Source organism: Aquila chrysaetos, chromosome 5 (assembly GCF_900496995.4).
Source record: "Aquila chrysaetos chrysaetos chromosome 5, bAquChr1.4, whole genome shotgun sequence".
Taxonomy (NCBI): domain Eukaryota; kingdom Metazoa; phylum Chordata; class Aves; order Accipitriformes; family Accipitridae; genus Aquila; species Aquila chrysaetos.
The window spans coordinates 32938787-32961971 of record NC_044008.1 but is presented as its reverse complement, the minus strand read 5'-3'; the positions used below and the strand labels follow the sequence as shown (position 1 = coordinate 32961971).

The 23185-nt window shown below is 38.0% G+C and overlaps 1 protein-coding gene across 4 annotated transcripts in view; it reads right to left on the bottom strand.

Moving 5' to 3' along the window:
• Nucleotides 1-23185, bottom strand: part of PPHLN1 (periphilin 1) — a 72388-nt gene that overhangs the window by 16931 nt on the left and 32272 nt on the right. For all 4 annotated transcript variants that reach the window (XM_030015228.1, XM_030015229.1, XM_041123551.1 and 1 more), the window contains 3 exons: nt 22048-22130; nt 17690-17809; nt 14921-15061 (listed from right to left, as the gene is read on the bottom strand). In XM_030015228.1, the coding sequence (XP_029871088.1) occupies nt 14921-15061; nt 17690-17809; nt 22048-22130 (344 nt within the window). The remainder of the gene's footprint in view (nt 1-14920; nt 15062-17689; nt 17810-22047; nt 22131-23185) is intronic.

Genomic DNA, 23185 nt, shown 5'->3' with positions numbered 1-23185 from the left:
GTAAGAAAAAGGAAAAATTGTACAATGGGCTTTAAATTATGCCAAATAGTACCTTGGAGAAAAACTATGATAAGTATTTAAAAATTAATCAGGGCGTTTTTTACTTATGGCTAGACCTACACTTGGGTAAGAAGATTAATAATTTCATTAAAAACTAATTTCTACATTGAGAAATTATTCATATAGGTTTTATTTGTAGTTGATGAGAAATACAGTAAACTGAACCCAATGGACAACAGAACGATCAGCAGTGACGGACATGTTTATCAAATTGTTGAGGAAGCGATTCCAGGTACTTGACGCAGGAACGCTGCACTTCCCGCCTTAGGATCGATCGTAGCTTCCTGCAGATGCCTCAAGGGCATCCAGAGGGGAAGACACCCAGCTGGAAGCACCTGACTGCTCCCCACTTGTTTCTGGCACCAGAAATAGCAATGAGTTTTCTTGCATGATGTAGCGTCTCCACCCTCCAGCCAGGGAGAAACTCCACTGCATTTGCCCATGGGCTTTAAAGCTCCTGTGGAATTAATTCCCATCTCCACCCATGTTCCTCTTGTTCCCCATCTCATTCTCTTCCCCACCCTCTTGGCTGCAGCTCCTGATCGTGGCAGAAATCTTTTTTTCTTCAACTGCAAGTCCAGTCCCACCCTCGCTCATTGCTTCCCACACTCCCAATTCCCAACCCTACCTCTCCTGTCACCACAAACCCTTTCATCTCTTCCAGATTTCCTCCACCCTCCAATTCAGAGGTCACTTCATTCCTGAGCTAGACACAGTTCCACTCTGCCTCTTCCCCAGAAACTCTTGCATCCTTTTGCCCCTGCCTTCTGGGTCCTCTCCTGCATCCAAGTCCTCCTCCTATCTTTCCTTTGGCACGGTCCACCTCTCTCCATAGAGAAGGCACTTTGACAGGAAGATTCCTAACTTGGCATTCACATGCCTTCCTACACCGGTTTCTCTCCTTTCGACTGTGTGAAAAAACCTGAACTTTTGCTGCAGGTGGAGGGATGCACCACTCATTGCCAAGAGCTGGGGAAGGTACAGTCTCCATCCCCTTGCTCGGGGAGCTATGGGTGACACTGTCCCACCAGTAGAAGTCATCTAATGACACATTTCAAGGAGGCTGCATCCAGCTCACAGGTCCCCCCAAAAGAACAAAGAGACATCTTTATCTTAAACCGTAACAGTCTTTGTTGCAACTTTCCTATTCAGTGGCAGCTAACAGATGCATTCAAAAGGGCATTCAGCTTTACTTCACAGTGAGTTGTGCCTTGCTGTGGGAATATTTCTCCGTAACTGCACACTTCCAGTTCTTAGTCACATTAGCTGACAGGCAATAAATAGATACAACATTCAGAAATCTTTTGATCTTCACTTTCCTAAAGTGCAAATACGTTAACGAACTCTAAGAGGTTAGAGTTTGAATTAGAAGGGACCTTTTAGTTTATAAAACTGAGATATCTCACTACCAAAAATACTGGTTATTGTGACTGCTCTCTCCTCTCAAGATCTACTCAGGAACTTTAGGGGCTGGAGCAGCTGGGTACCAGCTTGGTTCCCAACTAGATCAAAATTCAGCTCCAAGAGGCCTGCTGGAAGAAGGAAGCTCTTATAAGGGTGTCTAGTGATGCACTAGTGCTCCCAAATGAGCACATTCTCCAAAATACGTAGAATCAAGGCTACTGAAGTTAGAAGATGGTGAGGTATCCTAAAGGAAGAAGAAAGTTCTGGTCATGGCAGCTTTAGATAGAAATTAAACAGAAATATTTTTAAAAGTTTTATCTTCCCTATGATGAAAATAAATAGTTACTATGCAAATACCACCAAAGACTATAGCTTTCTGTATATATCTGCCTGATGATTAAATAACTTTGAGTGTCTAAGGCAGTGCTTTCAAGATACTGGACATTCAGAGACGGTAGTGGCTCGACACATAACACAGCACGGGTACTCACTTGTGGCAGCAGGCACGTTTAAGGAACCACACTGTGAATAAGAGAACTGGTTAAAGAAGTATCTGCAAACTTTTCATTCTTTTTCCTGATCTAATTCATAGCCAGGCCCCACAAAGACTACTGTGCCAGCACAGGGACGTAATTTCTTAAACTATGGCTGCCACCAAACTCTTTGTTATGTGCGGCTGAGGTCTGCAATGGTACAAGGTGATTTGTTTTGTTTTGTTTTTTAAAGCAACTGCAGCACTTGCTTAAGGGGACTTTCTGATGTCTAATGAGATGCAATCATATTACAGTCTTTCTCCACTGGAACTCGTACAGTTTCTGCTACTGCCTATTTTCATAAAGCTTGTAACAACTAATCATCTTGGTTTATGCCTAAATTGAATTTAGTTGAAACCTGACAATAGAGTCAAAAGATACACAGCACAGATACTCTGCGATTGCATAAGCTAGTTTCTCCAGGAAGCCAAGCTAAAAAAAAAGGAATAAAATGGGCAAATTTCCAGTTGAAGATGATCACTGAAAAGCTTGTGTCAGCATACCCTAATCTATTTCTGATTTTCTGTTTAAAAATGCTTATGTGGAGATTTTTTAATTTAGGTAGCACATGACCGAAAAACTTAATATATAAATTATCTACTATACTAAGGTGGTAAACTGCTTGTGGGGAGCAATTATGGTCAAGTAAGTACACATAGTACCCACACAAGTACAACATTTTATGTTGTAATGAAACCAAGTATTTAAGCTATCTAGGGGGCAGGAAAGGGGGAAAGACTGCTAGCAAGGCAATTAAACCATGGAGAAACAGTATCAAACCCATCTATTAAAGGTTATTAGTGTCATTCAGAGCAATATTCGAAGTTCAATAGTTCAGAAAATTAATGTATAAACAGTCCTTCTCAAGAAGCATGAGAAGCTAAGGAACCATGAACGACATGACCCACTTGATTTTGTCAGTATTCAACTTCTGTGACTTTATAAGTCAGGTTGACTCTATTAGCCTTTCGAAGTCAAAGTATCAAGGTAAAACAGGCACACTATAACCTTTGTCCTGTGGAGAATCTCGACTCTTGTTTTTCTGCCATATTTTGTGAAGCATGCCATTGTGATATCCATACTAGTGTATGTCCAGACAATCAATGAGGTCTGAAAGTCACAACATCAGTGCAAGTAAGAGTCAAACAAAACAGGAAAGTGATCCTCGTGGGTCAGTGATAAATGATGATGTGCATTAGTCATTTATACCCCAAGATAAAAGTCTAATGTTTTTATAATCTTAACAGAAGAAGCACATGCATAAGCAACCTATGCAACAAAAGATTTTTTCCCATATCATTTAGGAAAGTAAGTTCCCAATTCTGATGCCTTTTGGAATTTGTCGTGGTTTAACCCCAGCCAGCAACTAAGCACCACGCAGCCGCTCACTCACTCCCCCCCCACCCAGTGGGATGGGGGAGAAAATCGGGAAAAAGAAGCAAAACCCACGGGTTGAGATAAGAACAGTTTAATAGAACAGAAAAGAAGAAACGGATAATTATAATGATAACACTAATAAAATGACAACAGCAATAATGAAAGGATTGGAATGTACAAATGATGCGCAGTACAATTGCTCACCACCCGCCGACCGGCACCCAGCTAGTCCCCCGAGCGGCGATTCCCCGCCCCCACTTCCCAGTTCCTATACTAGATGGGACGTCATATGGTATGGAATACCCTGTTGGCCAGTTTGGGTCAGCTGCCCTGGCTGTGTCCTGTGCCAACTTCTTGTGCCCCTCCAGCTTTCTCGCTGGCTGGGCATGAGAAGCTGAAAAATCCTTGACATTAGTCTAAACACTACTAGCAGCAACTGAAAACATCAGTGTTATCAACATTCTTCTCATACTGAACTCAAAACATAGCACCGTACCAGCTACTAGGAAGACAGTTAACTCTATCCCAGCTGAAACTAGGACAGAATTACCTTTCTAAAAGTAATAAAACTATGCAAAAGAACCATAAGATTACCTTATATTTTAAAGGTCAGAGCAAATGAATACTTTCTGTGCCAGGTTTTTATGATACAAACCTATATAATAAATGCTATATGCACTCAAAATAATTTGAGCAAAACCCATATAACAGTCCTCTAAGTTGTAGCTAGCTTTTTCATTTTAAATAATTTGCTTGCTTTCCAAATGCCACCCAATTAATGGCTGTCAAATCACTAATGTTCACAGAAAAGAACAAGCTATTAAAAAAAGTGTAGCCTACCCATCTTTAAAACATATTGAGTTTAACTTGCTCAGTGAAACAACTGCCAGAGAAAGAAGATACCAGGCTAGGCACTGAGATACAGAATATAAAAAGAAACTTAAGAAGCAGGTGACAAATACAACCTGTCACCAAAGTGTCTTTGGTCACAGGTGATCCTATATTTATACATGAATCAGTGTTGTATACAAATCAGATTACAAATGAATTAGAGGATTAAACTACATACACCAGCAAAACTGCCATCTACAAAACAAGTTTCTGTTACATTAAGATCAGCCCTACAGTCTGTAAAAGACACACAAAACCCCATAAAACTGTAGATTCACACTTCCCTACCTACAGGTTGTCTGTGTGCTACTCTTCTGTCGCTGCCTACTCCAACCTCCTGAGGCCTAAAAGCTCTTGCCAGTGCAGGAGAAATGAAAAACCACCTTCCATGCCCAACATCAAGTCCCTCCCGTCACCTACCTTCCTGCCACTACCTTTCATTTGCCACTTACCAGGGGTTTTTGAACGTTTGCTCAGTTACCACCTTCCCATCATCACATATGGTTTTATGGAACCTTTCCTTCGTGACACTGTTCTCCGTTTGCCCTACATACCTCCTGTTTTAAGCACCGCTTGGATTTCTGCTTCATCTCTAAGTCTTTCAGAAGATCAACGCTCAGACCGTATTGGGAATACTGATAGAGCTGATGTGAAATCAGTGTTGGGGGTGGGAGGAATAGATGCTAGACAGTAGTTCTTTGAGCTAGGGCTATTTCTGAGGCAATTTACATTTCTGGATCTAATTATTAGGTATGTGGGGCTGATCCTGTTCTCATTCTGTTTCAATCCAGGAAGCAGCAGGTTTCCCCAGTAGCAATGCTGAAATATTCCTCCAAAATTTAAAAGATGCCTTGATCAAGACACGGTAGGTTATAAGAAAGAAAAATGCTAAAAAGTTAGAAGTTTAAGCCTCAGTTCATTGAGCCAACTAAGAGAGAATTTTATCTTCCACCCCTAAAACAGTTCAAAAACAAAATCAAACAACACTGCTAAAACCACCTCTCAAGTCCACTGATGCCCTTCTGTTAAAGCAAGAATAAGTTGGAGACAACGTTGGAGAGGAGGCTCTCTCTATCCTCTAAATTAAATTCAAGTTACTAAAACCAACAACAAGAGAACCCCAACAACAACATCTCCCCCCCCCCAAAAAAAAACAATAACCCTCACTCCCACAGAAACTACTGCCTTTACCAAGGCTCAGACTATTCAGCATTTCTGATTTTGTCCTTCAGCTTTCTCAGGAGGTTCGCCAGTGTCAGTTCTGCTTATCCTTCCAAGCATCTTAACTTCTGACACTTTTTTTCAGCAGGCAATTTCTCATAATTAGTTCCTAATTACATATCAAGGCCCACACATTTTTAGAGAGTTTCTTCTGTTCCTAATGCCTTTTCCAATCCTGTTTACACTCATCGTCTCTTGAAACTAATCTTTCTTCTTCCTAGCCTACTCAGTATTACAGTTTCCAGGTCTTCTTTCATCCTGTCGTTCAGTTCTTCTGGTTTCTCACAACAGAACAAGAAATTCTAAATCAATCAAGCAATCACTGCTAGCTGTTGATTGAAAAAATACTATTTAATGGACAACTCCCTAGATTTTCACTTTATCTGACCAAAAAGTGGATCTTGTCTTTCAGATTTGAACAGCTGGGCACTGAGTGAAACAGGTACAACCTTCTTTACATTTTTTTTTGGTTTCAACGAAGTCTAGCAATTTTATCAAGTACCTAACTACTAACCCTCTCTCATTTAAGTTTTCCAGAGATCTGCCATCAAATTATAACATCTGTCAACAATCCGCATTAAACAGTCCTCTGAGATCTTGCAATCTGCAGTACTGCTCGATCACATAAATGAAGGGCCACTACATCAAATACTGTATCAACAACTACATTTATCAACAGGTTGAGTCCCCAGCATTCACCAACTTCAAAATTATGTGCTCAGCACAGGCCAAGAACTGTTTACATTAAAAAATGTAAGGCAAAATAAACTGTCAAACACAAAATGTTCCATAGACAGGTAGTGATAGAAAGCTAAAGGTGAATTCTATCTAATGCATTCAAGTCTCTCTAAGAAATACCCTACTGTTACTGGATACATGCGTACATTTCTGGTGTTAAGTTCTCTTAAACGTATTGCCCTATGAGCATTGCATATTAAATAACACTCACTTTTTATCAGCTTTCCAATGAAAAAACCTGCTGGCAAAAAGCTGAAATGTGGTAATACACTTCCTTATTAAACTATACCTTCAGGTGGTGAAGTAAAATGAGTGAGTTGCACTGATTTTGCATATGCAGCAGTTTGTAATTACGAACACTGCAGTGCATACCAAATAACCCATTAATGTCCATGGAAAGGGAAGAGAACATAGCTAAACAACTGGAAAGTGAAGGACTGCAACTTTTAAAGCATGGTGACCCTAACACAAGAAAAGGAAAGTAGCTAAAGTTTTCACATCCTTTTACAAGTATCATGCTTTAAATCAATGTATTTATAAGGAGAATCAATGATACTATGAAGATACTGACCAAAAGCTTTTATGTTCTCCATCTTGCAGTTTCATAATCATGAAAATGCAGATTTCTAACAAACAGTTCAGATTCAGAAAATTGGAAGATCCCAGCACAAAAAAGACTTAAGGCAAGTGTGAACTATAAAGATGCAAAAAAGCATAATAACTTAATTGATTTGATTTTGCCATGGTAAAAATTAAAGAGGTCTAGAATAAATAATAAAAGACAGTAGAAAACTCAGTGAGTCAGAATTAATATGGAAGAAAAAGTGCCTAAGAAAGTGTAAAAAGTAATAAATTACTTGACTTGTATATAAGGAGAGGGGTACCAATAAAAGGAAACTAATAAACCACAAAAGGATGAAACAAGATCATAGGCAGATGATATCATTAAGTAAAGGAATCATCATCAATTTTTCTGAGAAGCCCAAGGCAAAATACCAAGACCTGAGACAAATGTTTTCTTGATTAGGAAAAAAATAAATTAACACGCTTAATTGCATCTTACATTTAAATAAAGCAAACATAAGCTCAGAGGAGGCATGATACATACTACGCTACCAACCAAATTAGACTGATGATGAGTCCATCATTAAGGCCTTGCTACTGTGTATTAAGTACACAAGGCTTGAAGGACAACAGAAAAGCTAGGAGGGAACCAAAATCTACAGCTTCCCCATCTTTTACTCTCATCTGGCCTGTTACTCTTGTCTGGTCTACTCCCGTCAGAAACAAAGCATGTCTGACCTCATCCCTAATCAGAAATAATCCTTTAATGTGTTTTCTAGCTAATGTTCCAGTTCCTTCAGCTTCACTTAACTTACCTACCTCTTAATTCATATTTTAATTAGGGGATTTTTTTTCTAACCTAGATAATTTTGCCTGAAATGAGCAATAGCACAAGCAGACCAACAAGCTAATCTAAGGAAACAGTAGCCTGTTTCCTTGGCTCAGGTGACGTCAAAAGAAAAGGTACATCCAAGGCCTGCTTTGACAGCCTCTTTCATTCCTTCCTGGATTCCCATTAGTCCAATTTATTCATTTATTTATTTTACAACAACTGCTAAAACTTAAATGTTTAATCTAACATATCCAGAACTTATAAAACTTTTCTGATATACTTACCACAGCTTCTAATTAGCTCATTCCTACCCAAAATGCGGAAGCTACCTCATATTTACATCTGTCCTGGTTTCAGCTGGAATAGAGTTAACTGTCTTCCTAGTAGCTGGTACGGTGCTATGTTTTGAGTTCAGTATGAGAAGAATGTTGATAACACCGATGTTTTCAGTTGCTGCTAGCAGTGTTTAGACTAATGTCAAGGATTTTTCAGCTTCTCATGCCCAGCCAGCGAGAAAGCTGGAGGGGCACAAGAAGTTGGCACAGGACACAGCCAGGGCACCTGACCCAAACTGGCCAACAGGGTATTCCATACCGTGGGACGTCCCATCCAGTATAGGAACTGGGAAGTGGGGGCGGGGAATCGCCGCTCGGGGACTAGCTGGGTGCCGGTCGGCGGGTGGTGAGCAATTGCACTGCGCGTCATTTGTACATTCCAATCCTTTCATTATTGCTGTTGTCATTTTATTAGTGTTATCATTATCATTATTCGTTTCTTCTTTTCTGTTCTATTAAACTGTTCTTATCTCAACCCGTGGATTTGCTTCTTTTCCTGATTTTCTCCCCCATCCCACTGGGGGGGGGGGGGGGGGGGAAGGGAGTGAGCGGCTGCGTGGTGCTTAGTTGCTGGCTGGGGTTAAACCACGACAACATCCTCTTTCACCCTTACACTTTTGAAGCACTGTAAAACAGTTTTGTTTGAAGCAAAACAAAACTAGCAGTGGACACGGGAGGGGTTGGGGGTAAGGAGGAAGGCATGCAGTATACTTCCATACATTACAGAAACTGTAACTTTTATCATGACAGAAATGCCTGTATATTTTTTTTACGGTCTGCTATTAAAACCAAAACTTTCTTAACTAAGTCCTTGCAATGTAAAGTTTCACTTTGTGAGCTGTCAGTCTTCTCTTTGAGCAGGACCTCTAGAGAACCGAGTCCCATTACGAAGTGTTAAATACACACAAAGGCAATTCAGTTATTGCTATATAGATCTTAGCAGAACAAGAGATCTGACAAAGCAGGAGAACAAGAAACAGTTCTTCTGAAACTACACACACTACAGCTGCTAAAACCTAACTGTTTTTCTTAACTGCAACTTCTAGGCCAAAGATTTAAGTAGTTTACCTAAAAAATGAAACCAGTTACACAGCAGGTCTGGAAACAGAATCTGGACAGCCTGCTGACCCAGTCACACACCAATTTTTCCTTCTTTCCATGCACCATATCTATGAAGTTTCAAATGCAAGCTTTAGAAAAATCTGTGATTTTCAGCATCTTCCACCAAGAAGGCTGTCCAATTAGGCTAACAGTTCATATAGTACAACTGAGGGCTGTTAACAAGTAATATTAATTTAGAAAGTCAAGTAAACAAATGTTTGAACATATATTATTCTGCTGAACATTTAAAAATATTGTTGAACTGAAAGCATCCAGTCAGCCAGTAATTCCATTAAGAAAAAAAGCATTCATGAATGTATTAATTCCTATGCTTCCTTCTTAGATGCCAGAGCTCTGTGGTAATAGACAAATTGAGGTCTGAGTGTCAAATCTCATTCAGAAACTTAAAGGTTTGATATTTTGCCAAAATCAAGGAAGGTACTTGGCTCATTTGGTAAAATTTGTCTTCAGAAAATAATAGATTTTCAGAAGTAACCCATGTCACTTCAACTTGCATATGCAACATTTAAGAAACTGGACACATAATAATGGACTAATTAACACAGTGTTGCAGACTTGATGTCTAGACAAGATAAGACATTTCAAGAATCCCTGCTACTCATGCTCATAAAGGAACAACAAAGAGATAGCCTTTTGTGTAACACCAACGCTGAATCGCTCCAATTGTGAATTTAATACCAGGGACATATTTGTCATCACTTCCGAAAAAAACCACACTTCAGCACATTACGTGCTAAAAGCATAAGCTGATCCTTAACTATATAAAAACAGAAACTAAATAACTCCAAAACAATACTTTAATGTATACTGCATGTTATTAAATGCAGAAATATAAAAAAGTGCATGAAATTGTTACATCAGCAACCTATGGACATTCATTGACCTTGACAGCCAATGCAAAATTCTCTGCTACACTGTTTTCAAGTACCCAGACCAATCTTCTAAACACCTATTTAATGGGCTTCTACCCACTGTGCTCAGACAACATGTAACACCAAATTTCAAAATTACAATTGGGGAGGAAAGACGGAAAGGCATATTCAAAGGAAACACCTAGTTTCAAAAAAAAACCAAAAACCCCAAACAACCCAGAAAGCTAATTACCTCACTGTTTTTTTTTTCTAAACTCTCCAAAGTTTCTGATTGCTTAGTAGTAGAACACCGAAAGCCACATCATGGATCTAGACCCTACTTTATGGGATATATTAAAACATGAGACACGCATTAACGCTGCAGAATTTTCATTCACTGCAAAGAGGCCCGAAGATGGAAAAGAAGATGCAGTTTTCCCAGTACCTGCCACACAGAAGTGCCAGGAAAGATCCTGTTCTACCAACCACAAAGTGGCAGAGCCAGAGGGTCCCAGGAACTCAACCCTTCCCCGAGAGCAGCTGAGCCCAACTCCAGGCAGAGCAAGACCCGAGGGGCAGGTGAGGCCAGCCAAAAACAGGGGACCACAGCAAGGAGCCGGCATTCCGCAGTTCACGGACAGGGAGAGGAAACTGCCAGGAGGAGCAGGGAGCAAAAACCCTGTCCTTGGTGGAAAGAAAGTCTGTTCTGGAGAACAGCATGCAGGACTGCGACGGCAGCTGAGCTCAGAGGGAGAGCAGTGAGACACTGACACGGGCTGTCCGGAGAAACACGGGAGTCTGCCTCACTGGAAATATTCAGGACCCAACTCGACTGACCTGATCTAAGGCTCCGTTTCAACAGAAGATTGGCCCAGGCGAGGCCAACCTGGATGTTTCCATGATACTGTCACTGTGCCTGTCATTTCAAAGGCGAGACCAGGATTCTGCGGTCCCAGCTCGGCAATGTTCTCAAGTGCCTGTTCACCTCCAACCGCGTTCTTCCTTCCAAAGTAATATTGGCAGACTTCAAATTAAACATATGCTTTGGAGTTTTTCTAGTTTGGGAGTCACACAAATAATTCTTGGCTCCGTTCAAACAGTGTTCGGATTTTTCCAAGCCTTCACCCACGAGCACAACTTCCATTCTCTCTGTATGTTAATACTTGCAAAGCAACTGCAGACTCTTAAAAGACAGTCACTAAATAGCAAACAGCAACTAGCACTTGTTTGACGATGTTTGCCTTGCCATAGTCAGCACACAAAGAATTTTATTTTTCTTCAAATTACAGTATTTTACATGAACACTTGCAGTAAGTCCCCCATCAAACAAATAACATACAAATATTTGGTTGATGAGCCAGAGCGACCATTTACAATCACGTTCCATTTAAAATTCTGAATTTGGCGACTGTGTTACTGTAACTCAGAGGAAAGGTACATTAGTGCCCTCTGTGAACCGTAACTGAGAGGAAAGGTAGAGGGAACTTTACAAAAGAGTGATACGAGCGACACGTAACAGAGATGGACTTAAACAGAACACCTGTATGAATATTTCATTCAATTGCTTAAGGGATTTTTTGTTGTTTTTTCTTAAGAGAAATAACAGACTGTATCACAAGCTGCCACCCCCGCTCCCGCCCAGGGCATCAGGCTGCCTGTTTCTCTGGTGTACAGCAATGAATTTGCTCATTGCGACACTGTACATGTTCTGTCAGCACTGGTTTTTGCCTCTGGGTTTACCTGAAATAGTGCCATACTATGAATTAAAAGTACATATTTGGAAAATTTTGTTCTTTTTCCTGATTGGGGCTGTAGAGACAGATGGATATGGAGAGGACAGAGCAAAGAGGGCTTTATCAGGAGTTTGGAATGGCAAGAATACCTGGGAATCAGGATGAGAATAAATATAAACTGAAAAGGAAACATCACTAGATCTGGTGCTCCAAGAGAAAGCAGAAAAACTTGGGAAACATTAGCAGAAGAGGTCTGATGGGTCAAGCCTTCTAACGAAGCCTCACTTTCTCAAACACTAGCTGGACCTTCACCAATTCTTGGACACATACCCAGTGGCACAAGAAGTTATTTCTACCCCGATTGATTTATTTATTTGTCTAAAATACTTTAATAGCTGTCCAGTGAAAACTGAAAACCAATCTTTCGGGAATCTTGCTTTGCAGAAGGACTACAGCTTCACCATTTTTGCAGCATAACTCTTTGCAAGAAATATTTTATTTTACTAATCCTTCCATAAAATTACATTCCAGAAATAATACATTAAAACTAGGTATTCAGAAGCTATTTTAAACACCTGAATGAAATTCAACTGGAAAAAAGTCCATAGAACAAAAATTTTTTCTGCTGTTATTTGAGTCTTCAAGACAAACAATCAGAAACAAATTATGGAAAGGCTTTCTTATAAATGTATTCTATATTTCATTATCAAGTCAGTCTTCCTATTCCTAAAGTGTATTATAGCCTACAGTTCACTTTTAAGATTTAAATGTTACATCTATACAAACAATATAGCATGACTAGCCATAGTATTAAATTTGCATGTTAAGGACTAATTTTACTGTGCAAAAACCAGAAACATACTTTCAGTTAAACAGTAGTAAAATCAGTATAAATTATATTGAGAAGTTCACCTAAAAAACCTTTAGTAAGAAGTTTACCACAGGACTGCAAATTTAGTTTCCATTCCACTCTTTGCTCCCTCTCTTATTCTTTGTCAAAGGCAGAGAAATCGAGCCATATAGAATTAAACCAAATTTACTTTTACATGGTGACAACTCGAAGTCAACAGAACAATGTATACATTTCTACAGAGAGACTGCTCCCATATACGGTAGGAAGATTCACAGTATTTCACAATTATGACAATTGTCGGGACTATCGTAACAATAAGTTTTCTGGATTTTTTTTTTTAATTGCCAAAGCAAAAGTTACTTTTCAACATTTATCTGAAAAACATATACGTCATTTTACAATCTTAATTTTAGATTATTAAATACATATCTTGTCTAGCCTTCAACAAATTCACAGCACCTGATTTTATAAAATAATATGCATCTCATTCAGTTGAATAAAATGTATTGAAGATGCTTCCAGTATCACTCTAAAATCTTATTTTAATTCTGCTGAAGCCGACAGCTTCAATATTCAAATCAATAACAGGAGAAACTGGTTCTATGAAATCCAAACCTTTTTAAGTTATTCCTCAGGCTTTTCTGAGCTAAGTTCCTAAAAGTATTCTGTTTTACAGAGCATAATCTAGATTTCTTTCGAGATAAGTGCAAACTCTACCAAACACAATAACATTAGATCATATTGAAAACAACATTTGTTTTTTATGCCCAAATTTTCATCTGTTTTCACTATAAGCCTGTCCTTATGACCTAAGGGAAAATAAACCAATCACAGATTCACCAGCATCAGGCTAAATAATCACAACTGCTATTTTTTTTTAAATCTGCTCCTTGTCTTCAGTTTTTTCAGTTTGTCATTTTTAAATAGTCCTAAGTTTATGCATTTGGTAGTAGCTGATGTAGGCCATATACGGCCTGGTGATCAGACACACAGGGATGAACAAACTGCATCGTGACCCTCATAGCCACAGCGTGCTCTGGTTTACCCCATCCCAGACAGACCCAGCACACATGCAAAGCCATGCTCACCAGGAAAAAGTCAACATCAAAAAAAAAAAAAAAAAAAAAAAAAAAAAGAAAAAGAAAAAGAAGCAAAAACAATTCAGTAGAATTAACATCAACAGAAGTTGTTTTTCAAGTGTCAAGAAAAAAGGGAACAACAGTGTTACAGCACAGGATATGGGCTCACAAGCAACGAAGTCCACTAGAATTAAGATGGAAAACAAAGACTTAGAATAAGCTTATCTCAAACAAGACCAGAGACCTATTTTCTTGAAGATGTTATTATAAGATAATCACGAGGGGGAAAAGTGATCTCTATTTCCCTTCCACCCGCCCCAGGCATATGCTGTAAATCAGAGCAAGTTTGAAGAAAGTAATCTCTTTCTCCCACACAAATTATAAACTTTAAATGCAATTTCTAGAGTTGGGCATAGCTGCACTTACATCAGAAAGATCAAGTCAGAAAAATCTCCAACCTCTCCATTTAAAGTAACAAAAATATGGAAACAAAACACTTCAGTTGTCTATGACAAATGAAATTGAAGGTTATTGTAGATAATTTCCTCACTGTGAGGTGACATGATATTAAAAACTAATACACAAATAAACTTCCATTGAACCTCTTCAAAAACTCAATGTTACAAGAGAATACAAAACAAGATTTCTATTAAAGTCAAGCCCCAAGTACTCAACACAAAAGAGAAAAAGAATACAAATTTTGAACACAATATCCCTCCCTCATCTAGATATAAAACACTGTAGTCAAAGCAAAACTTAAAGGTTCTTAATCTTCAGAGAATGGCAAAGGCACTGAGATTCAAAGCTGACTTAAAAAAAAAAAACAAACCCAAACAAAAACCAAACAGAAAACCACTCCCCCCCCCCCCCCCCCCAGCCACCTTGCCCCCCACGCAAAAACCCCAAACAGGCAGCTTCAAGTGTTCAGTCCCAAATTGTGTATATTTAAGTTCAGGAAATTACAGTGTGAAAGTAATTTTTGATAATTTGATCTCACATAAAGCCTTACTTTTAAGTTACATTTGAAATTATTTGTATTATATTTGATTTTAAAACAATTATTCAAAGGAGCAGTCATTTTCTTGGCTTGCAAAGTAGCAGGTATTGCATGTAAGTTACAGAAAACTACCATTAATTCCCACGTGCAGGTAAATGCCATGCTTCTTCAGAATTAAACAGATGGGGATGTTATCATCACATCACCTCAAGAAATCTGATTACGTTCATATTACACTCCAAGAAAGAGGAAAAAGTAAATCAACATATTCTACCAGATCGAACCATTGCACAGGTACTGTGTGAGTGACAAAACGCCAAGAGGACTCACCCGTTCAATCTCCTTTGTCTTAGTTGCAATTGCTTTTGAGCGACCAAGAAGCTGGCCATCCTCATATAATTCCTTACTATCTGTTATATTTGTTTCTGTTTCCTCTGTTTGTTCGATGTATAATGGAGCTGAAGATCCAGCCTTCATAAAAAAAAAAAAAAAAAAAAAAAAGAAAAAAAACCCAGTTTTGAGAGCAAAATAAAAACCTCAAAGTGAGAGCAAAAATAAAAACCCAAATACAGTCATTCAGTTAGATATGAGTTTGCTCATCAAGACTATTAGTGAAGTAGATTGTAGATAGTAGCAATAATAACAGATACAGAAATATGGATTTTAAACACGTAGAGAACATGACATCATAAAAAACCCCCCCTGTGACTCAGTCTTAACTGTGTAAAGACAATGATGTCAGATAACCTTTACCTGCCCTTCTGCTGAGAAGGACTTGTATATGTGATATTTACAACACCAACTAGCAAGAAAAATCCACAATGAAAGTGGGATTCATCTTCTGGGAAAGGATAAAAGTAACAAAATCAAAGGTAAATAGGCATCGACAAAATCAAAATGCTGTCAGAAAGAACTCTTGCAGCATCAGGACCACAGGTTTAATATTAAACAGAGAGACCTATTGTATAGCAAAAGCAAACATGCGCTTAGAGGATTCCTGATAATACAAGATATCTTACTGAAGTACCAAAATTGTAAAAGCTTCCCTCCCTCTAAAACAGAAATTAAGACAGTATCCCTGCACCAAAGAAAACAGACTCCCACTCCAAGGAGTCTATTATAGAAGATGTAAAAAGAGAAGAAATTACTACAGCATATTTAAATCCAATATTATGGAACAGATTTGTAAAGTAGTAAACTTTTTTTTTTTTTTTTTTTACAAAATAAGATTTGAGAATTGAAGATGATGCATAAAGGTATTTTCTACTATTCAAAAATAAAGAGGTGGGGAATCTTAAGACTTAACTAATGTGAAAGAGAAAAGCATTAGACACACACACACACACACACACACAAAAAGCTTAAGCTCCTATAAGCATCTGCTCAAAACTTAGCAGCAATATAAACCAGTAAGATTGCATGCCAAATCTTGTTACTCAGTAAATCATGAAACCCCTGAGAGCGAGTAAAGGCTGCTAAAAAGTTCAGTACAACACAAAGTTCAGCTATTAAGCACCATGTAAGATAAACTGGAAAAAGCTAAAGACTGTTGCAACTCATACGTGACAGCCTACTAATCAAGGTGAGAAGTATCCTTTCTTCTAGGACTCAGAATGAGATGCCTCAACTCCTTCGTTAGCATTCCTGTTGCACGCTTTCTTAGTCAATAAACCATCTCAGACTCTGCCATAATCAACTGCAATTGTTTAATTTTGAATCTTTCTTTATTTTGAATCTTTTTGCCACTGCAATTTTCTCTGAGGCACAGAGAGAGCTTTAAACAACTCTTCCCCATATGGCCCACTGTTCTTTCCTTCCTTGCACTACCTTCCACTCATCAAGAACAGGAGTGACATTTCTCTTCACGGTTACTCTCCTGAACCTCTCAGAAATGTCCATGCATATGTTCTCCTCCGTATGGCATCCTCACTCCAACCCCCCCCCCCCTTTTTTTTTTAATTTCTTTTTCCTGGAGGGAAACAAACAGGTTATTTATCCAACTGGATCTTCCTGACCAGTACCAAGAAGCTGCTGATGCACTCAGCCATTACATCAATGGACAGGACTTAAAAGTTCAGATAAATATGGATCCAGTGAGTTCATTTCTATAATCAAGCCCTTAGGTTCCACAAGCCTGAAACACAGGGAGGAAATCTGATGCTTCCCAAGATGCTTTTATTTTCCCTCAAACTATTTACAAACAAATATAAAATACAAAGCCATTAAAGTTTAAGACACATGACTTTGTAAAGTAGGTACTATTTTGGTTTTGTAACAGTGCCTCTGAAGCTGAAGCAAAGTGAAAGTTGAAGATGAAGTGATCACAGAATTAAACCAGACTATTTTACAAAAAGACATTACATGACATTTTGTTTGTTTTAAACAAATACATCTTCCACTAACATAGCAGAATCCAAAAAAGACATCCTATCCAAGAGCAGCATAACAAAACAAAGCCTGAAAAGGGCTATAATCACACCTCAATATAGCAAGGGGTAGAAGACAAGGAGGGACAAGAACAGATGGGTATAAACTGGTAATTAATTAATGTTGATTATTAATGAAATAAAGGTTCTGGAAAAAAAAACCCTACCCACTGTAGTACCAAGACAAAAGCTTAATTTTTAATATAGAGGAGGACTGCTTTCTGAAAAAGAATACATGACATAGCAGGCTGACATGGCATGGAACTGAACTCAGTAGAGTTTCTCTTCTAGTCTTATGTTTTACATGTACACTTGTATTTTGACTCAGAAGTCCCCTGCTAATTTTAAGGAGTTCAGTAGGCATACAGACTTACACTAGTGCAAGAGCTCCTTGGAGAACCCCTGGGAGAGCTGGAGCCTTATTTTGTCAGTTGTAGTTCAACATGAATTTAAATTACGCTAACAAAACCTACTCTGGTTTTGTGTATTTTTTAAAATAAATAAATCACAAGGCTTTAGTCTCCCTCTCACTCCCTTTTAACAAACATTTAATAGCATAGGCAGACAAATTCAGGGGTAAGTTAGAAAATGTGCCTTTTTCAGGAGAGTACAGAAAAACAAGAGTCTATTGTTGTAACACTTTAAAATAAGTCGATTAATAATCCTGTCTTACATCATACTCTGTTATTTCAGGTATATTGCTTTCATCGGCCTTCTCCGACTTTTCAGCTGCCCACTTGCTTGCAGCTTCTGCAAGTTCCTTTTCCGATAGTCTGTTGCTCTTATCCAAGGCCTGCACAAAAACATTATAGTCAAGGTTTAACATGAAATATATTTACACATAGCAAAACATCTTCAAAGCTAAAATAAACAGTTATTCAGATCCTCAAAACATTTTAAAATAGGAAATAAGGAAGCTGAAGCTATTTCATTTGCCTACTGATTTCTTTAAAAAGAAAAGTGCGTGGGGAGAGAGCAGAGATAAAAGGAGAGGAGAAAAAAAGATAAATCAATGAAGTTCAGTAAAAAAAAAAAAAAAAAAGCACCATACTTTCAGAATCAGTTTTATTAAATTCACAGGACAGAAATAACAGAAACATTATTTGAGACCAGTTGAGCTTAAAGAGACATGGATCAAATGGGCACTAAGAAGTCAGATACAAGTGTGCAGTGATCTAATAATTCAATGTGATTTTCAAGCATAAAAGGTTGTAACTAATTTAAACTAAACTATTAAATACTGTGTAGGGTATAAATCCCAAGCTAATTAGGGACAAAAAGTATTTTATACATACTTTAAATGATCAGAGCTGCTTCCATTAAAATTCATTAATTTTTATTTGGGGGGAACATTGATCATTTATAACAGAGTCAGTCATGGCTTTATGGTCTTTTAATCTACCTTTTCAGATGGAAATACTCACATAAATAATATTTAAAAATTCACTTGGCTCTAAGACTGTGATTTGGCTTTTAGTAACAGAGCAACAGACAATGACAAATATCCAGGTACCAAAACCAGTTTAGGAATAGCTACCTTACAAATCTTGTTACCACTATGCGGATATTTCATTTGAATCAACTGTATGTATGGAAACATCCACCCAAGAATCTACACCACTCTAGTATTAAAAACTGCAACACTAAGATGGATATCTAAAAAAAGATACAAAAATCCTACTGCCTGAAAAAGGTTGTCACAGTTTCCACCCAATACCTGTTCCATCTTTGCAAACAGATGGACAAAAAAAAGCAAACATAAAATGAAACAAAAAAACCAACACTCCCCCCTCTTATTATTGGTTCATTCTAAATTACATAAATGGCCAGCAGAAGCAAATACTGTGACCTGTAATAAGACTGCTTCATCTTCAGACCTTTTGTGCTGACCTCAAGTAAAATATTACCCAAACATCTCTTTGTGCTGTAGTATGGCATAAGTGTACAATTCACAGAACCCTTCCAGGATTCTGTGTCAGAGACACCACCTTTATCTGAATCCAGAAGAGACGTGCAACACAATGTTCAAATAGGAATCCCTTTTTTCTAGAATTGTAAATTACAGAATTATAACCAGCAAAGTCAGGAGGGGGCAAAGTTCAATATGTAGGGGTATGAAGAGAGTTTTTAAAAGAAAGGGGTGATATAATTCATAGAATAATTAGCCCAGCTCACCTTTCCAAACTACACAATTATCCTTACGCTAGTCTCACTGCAAACTATCTGCTGCCAAGTTTTTTTCCCCGATGTTCTTATTCCCCATAGTATGCCTGACTTTAACCTGACTTTTCCCTAGCTGCCAAAATCTTGTACTGTGGTTCTATTATTAATCTCTCCCTTTCCTCAAATGTAACTCTGGCCAATACTAACAAAAAGAAAAGACCAGTATCTTTGTCACCGACAGTCAGCTTTGCATGAAATGAAGATAAATAAAATCTCACATGACCTACAATATTTCCACAAGCCATAAACAGAAACTAACCACTCCAGTATCTACTGGAATACAGCAAAAAATCTGTTTAATTTAATCTCACTAAATTTAATTCTATAGGTCTCATGTCAATAAATACATATTAAAAAATCCTGAGTGCACTTTATGTAATAAAGTAATGGTATTTCCACAGGTACACTACAACTGAAGAGAAAGAACAGGAACACATTTCTTGGAGGAAAACGTCTGCAGCTGCTTAGGCTGCAAACTTGGAAGAAATGAACAACCTAGTATATCTCATAAAAAACAACCAAACTTCCCCCTGCCTGCCTCAAAACAGATGCGTCTTTCTTTTTTTACCTTACACATAATGTAAGAACAGCAAAAACCTGTCAGTTTTCTGCCATCTTTGCTGGGAAGCTTTCCCTGTCTCACACATCTGCCTTTTGCTCTAATTATGTTGGATACAGCCTCCAAGGCTCACAGTCCAGACAGCTATTAAAGCAAAACACAAAAGATTTCATGCCATAGTCAGTTAAACAGGTGCTTAAGATCAGATAACACCAACATGTATTAATTCACAGGCATGAATATGTAAAAAATTAATTATAAGACAGATAGGAATACCTTTTCAGATTTGCATATAGTTACTACAGTAAAAAGAGATACTGCTGCAGAAGCATACACCTTTGTAAGTATTTCAAAGCTAAATTATAACTTAGAGCATTGAAAATTATATCCTTTAATCTATAAAATAAAGTATATAACTCATTTCTCAAGTCTAAGTAGATTTTAAGACCCTGGCCGTAGAGATGGTCATCATGTTTTGCCAAGACTTTTTCTGTCAATATTTCTATGTCAGTGGAGCACTTATATATCTTAACGGGTTAGTGTGACCCAGCCATCACCCCAAGAGGCTCCACTGATACAGGGCAATACATTGCAAGCAGATTTTGGGACTTCAAGAGAAAAGCAATAAAAGGTAACTGAAGTACTTCCATTTCTGCAGCTGATGCAGACCCAATAAATATTTGTATTGTCTGAAGCAATGATTTCCATCAAACAGAGAGTTTCACTTTGTGTAGATTACATCAAGTGGGTATCCACTGCCAGCAGATATATGCAAACTGCTGGCAAAAAACCCAATACAGCATAGGTCAGACCAGACTGAAAAAGAAAGCAAAACATGTAAAGAATACTTTATAGTTCAAGCTCACACTGCATATTAATACAAGAGCAAGAGATTTTGCGATGCCTCCTTGTTCTCAAAGGTTTGTATTAAGCAAGGATTATTAAGCTCCGGTATGCTGAGTCTGTAAGCAAAATAGGCGAACTAATTATAAAGCGTATTTTATAATCCAAATTATTGTAACTTGTATGTAACAGCTTTTATCTTACTTTCCTTATTTACATCACTGAAAATATATCGCTTGCCTTCTCCCCTTAAGGACACCGGCAGTTAGCTAATGCCTAGCACACCAGTTCTAAAAGAGCTGCATAAGGGATAAGTACTTAGAATGACATAGCACAACCAAAGCCTGATTTTTTTTTTTTTTTCCCACCTAATTATTTCCTTCAGTTTCACCTTCTCACAACAAAAAGTACCTTTCTTTCTTCCCTGGTTTTTTTTGTGTGTGTGCAAGCATTCCACTGCTTTTATTAAAAAAACCTCAAGAACCATGCTAGTACACCATGCTACTTAGGGTGAATGCTACTTTTTAATAGGACCTTATTCACTTAGAACAATATAATGCATTGTTTCTTTATTTCTCATTAAGGTATTTCTCAACAATTTAGAGAAACTACTCCTGTGGAAGTGTGCATTTTAACCTCAAATATAATTTACAGGTAAGCAGTCTATGATGCGAAAATGTTTTTGCTGCCACAGGACAGCCAGAACAATATTGAATGCCGATTGTTCATTAGTGTTTATGAGCCTGTCCATTTAACTAATTAGCAAGATGATGTAGTTGGTGCTCAGCCCACAAGATTTGATGGGAAAATAAACAGCATCATTTAGAACATAAAACAACATTTACCAAACTATCCTGCAATGTGGCTCCCTTCCCAAGTAAATGCTATCATTCTTGCCACATCCTCGAGCAGCCCTGCTTCCAAGCCAACGCTGCTATTCACATTATCTTCCCAGTTAGTCAGACACTTCACCTCTCTGTTTCCAAATCCAGTCACAGCTTAGGAATCACTAAAGGATGGAGTTCAGTGCAAGTACAAGCTTGTCCAATTGATCTGTTGCTCCTAAAAATTGCTTCCCCATTTTTCTCCTTGCCATTCCTTTTCTAGCACACTCTGGACTTTGGAAAAAAGACAATTTTAAATACATACAAAACTCCCTTTCTCCTGAAGTGAGACCGTGAATACAGAATAAAAAGGTTTGTCAGTGTCATCATTAGATACACAACAGCCTTATCAGCACCTTCCTGCCAGAAAAGGGAAACCTATCTTCTGCTGGATAGCAGAGCAATTCAAGATGCTCCTTTCCTTAACAGCTGTCTACAGTATCTCCTTCCAACTGGGGAAAAAATCCAACAACAATGAGAAATCTGAAACCATGCTGAGAAGCACTCGAAAAGAAAATTCACCTTTGATGACGGTACTGCTGTGGAGCCTGAAGGTGATGCATCTCTTGATGTTTTCAGTGATTGAACTGACGTCCTCTCTTTACCTACAATTAAGAAAAAATTAATGACTGTAAAATGATATTAAAGTTACATGTTGCAAATATAGTTATTGGCTTAGAAAAATTCCAGTGAAATTCACTCAAGTCAGACATGAAATCTACATGCTCCACCATCTGATAAATATTGATAACGCATTCTTCTCTTTGTAAAGAGAGAAGAGATATAGCTATATTATTTCACATATTTAGGAAAACCCATTGTCATTTTTTCAACATTAACTGAAAGGGTGTATCAATATGATTTGGCAAGATGATATGGTTTTACTTTTTAATATTCCTGTAATAATATCAAAGGGTGAAATATTAGACACCAGCCGATCACTCCAGGAAACCAGGCAGTGAAGGAACTGGTTTAGCAGGCCACAGTATGTTAAAAAGCCCTGCCATGGGAAACAGTCCTGTACCGTATCAACCACAGGCTAGATGCTCTTAGTATTATCAGCGTTCTTCTTGTAAGTTAAAATCGGCAAAATCACAATTCAAATTCACTGTGCTAATCACAGTCTGTGCATAGCCTTGCCACAGACCGGTTACAGGCAGCCTGCAGCAGCAGAACTGGCTGCAGTGTAAACTACTAGTTTTCAACCTGCGGTCCATGGATTACATCCAAGGGATCTGCAAAAGGTAAATACAAAGAGCAAATGTGTTGTCAGTAGGCCTAAATTAACTAGACTGTTCACACTCACTGGGAAATGGTTGACTGTTCATAAATGGAAAACAACATAGACTTACCTTGGTTTCCATTAAATTTGTACCCATACAATTAAGAAAGGGATGAATTAAAAAGTCTATCAAATACTTATGAAAATCAGGAAATTATTTTAGAACTATAAACACATACAGCTTTAATTTAATGAGTCAAAGCAAGAAAGAGCAAACATGGCATCTCACTCCTAATAGCTGAGCTATTTTCTTATTTTACTCAATGCCATAAAATAAGACTGCATCGTGTTGTGTATTTTAAAATACCATTACCTACACAAAGAATTTAAGGAAAGGTCTATGCAAAATGCAGACTTTTAACAATAGGAAATGTTTAA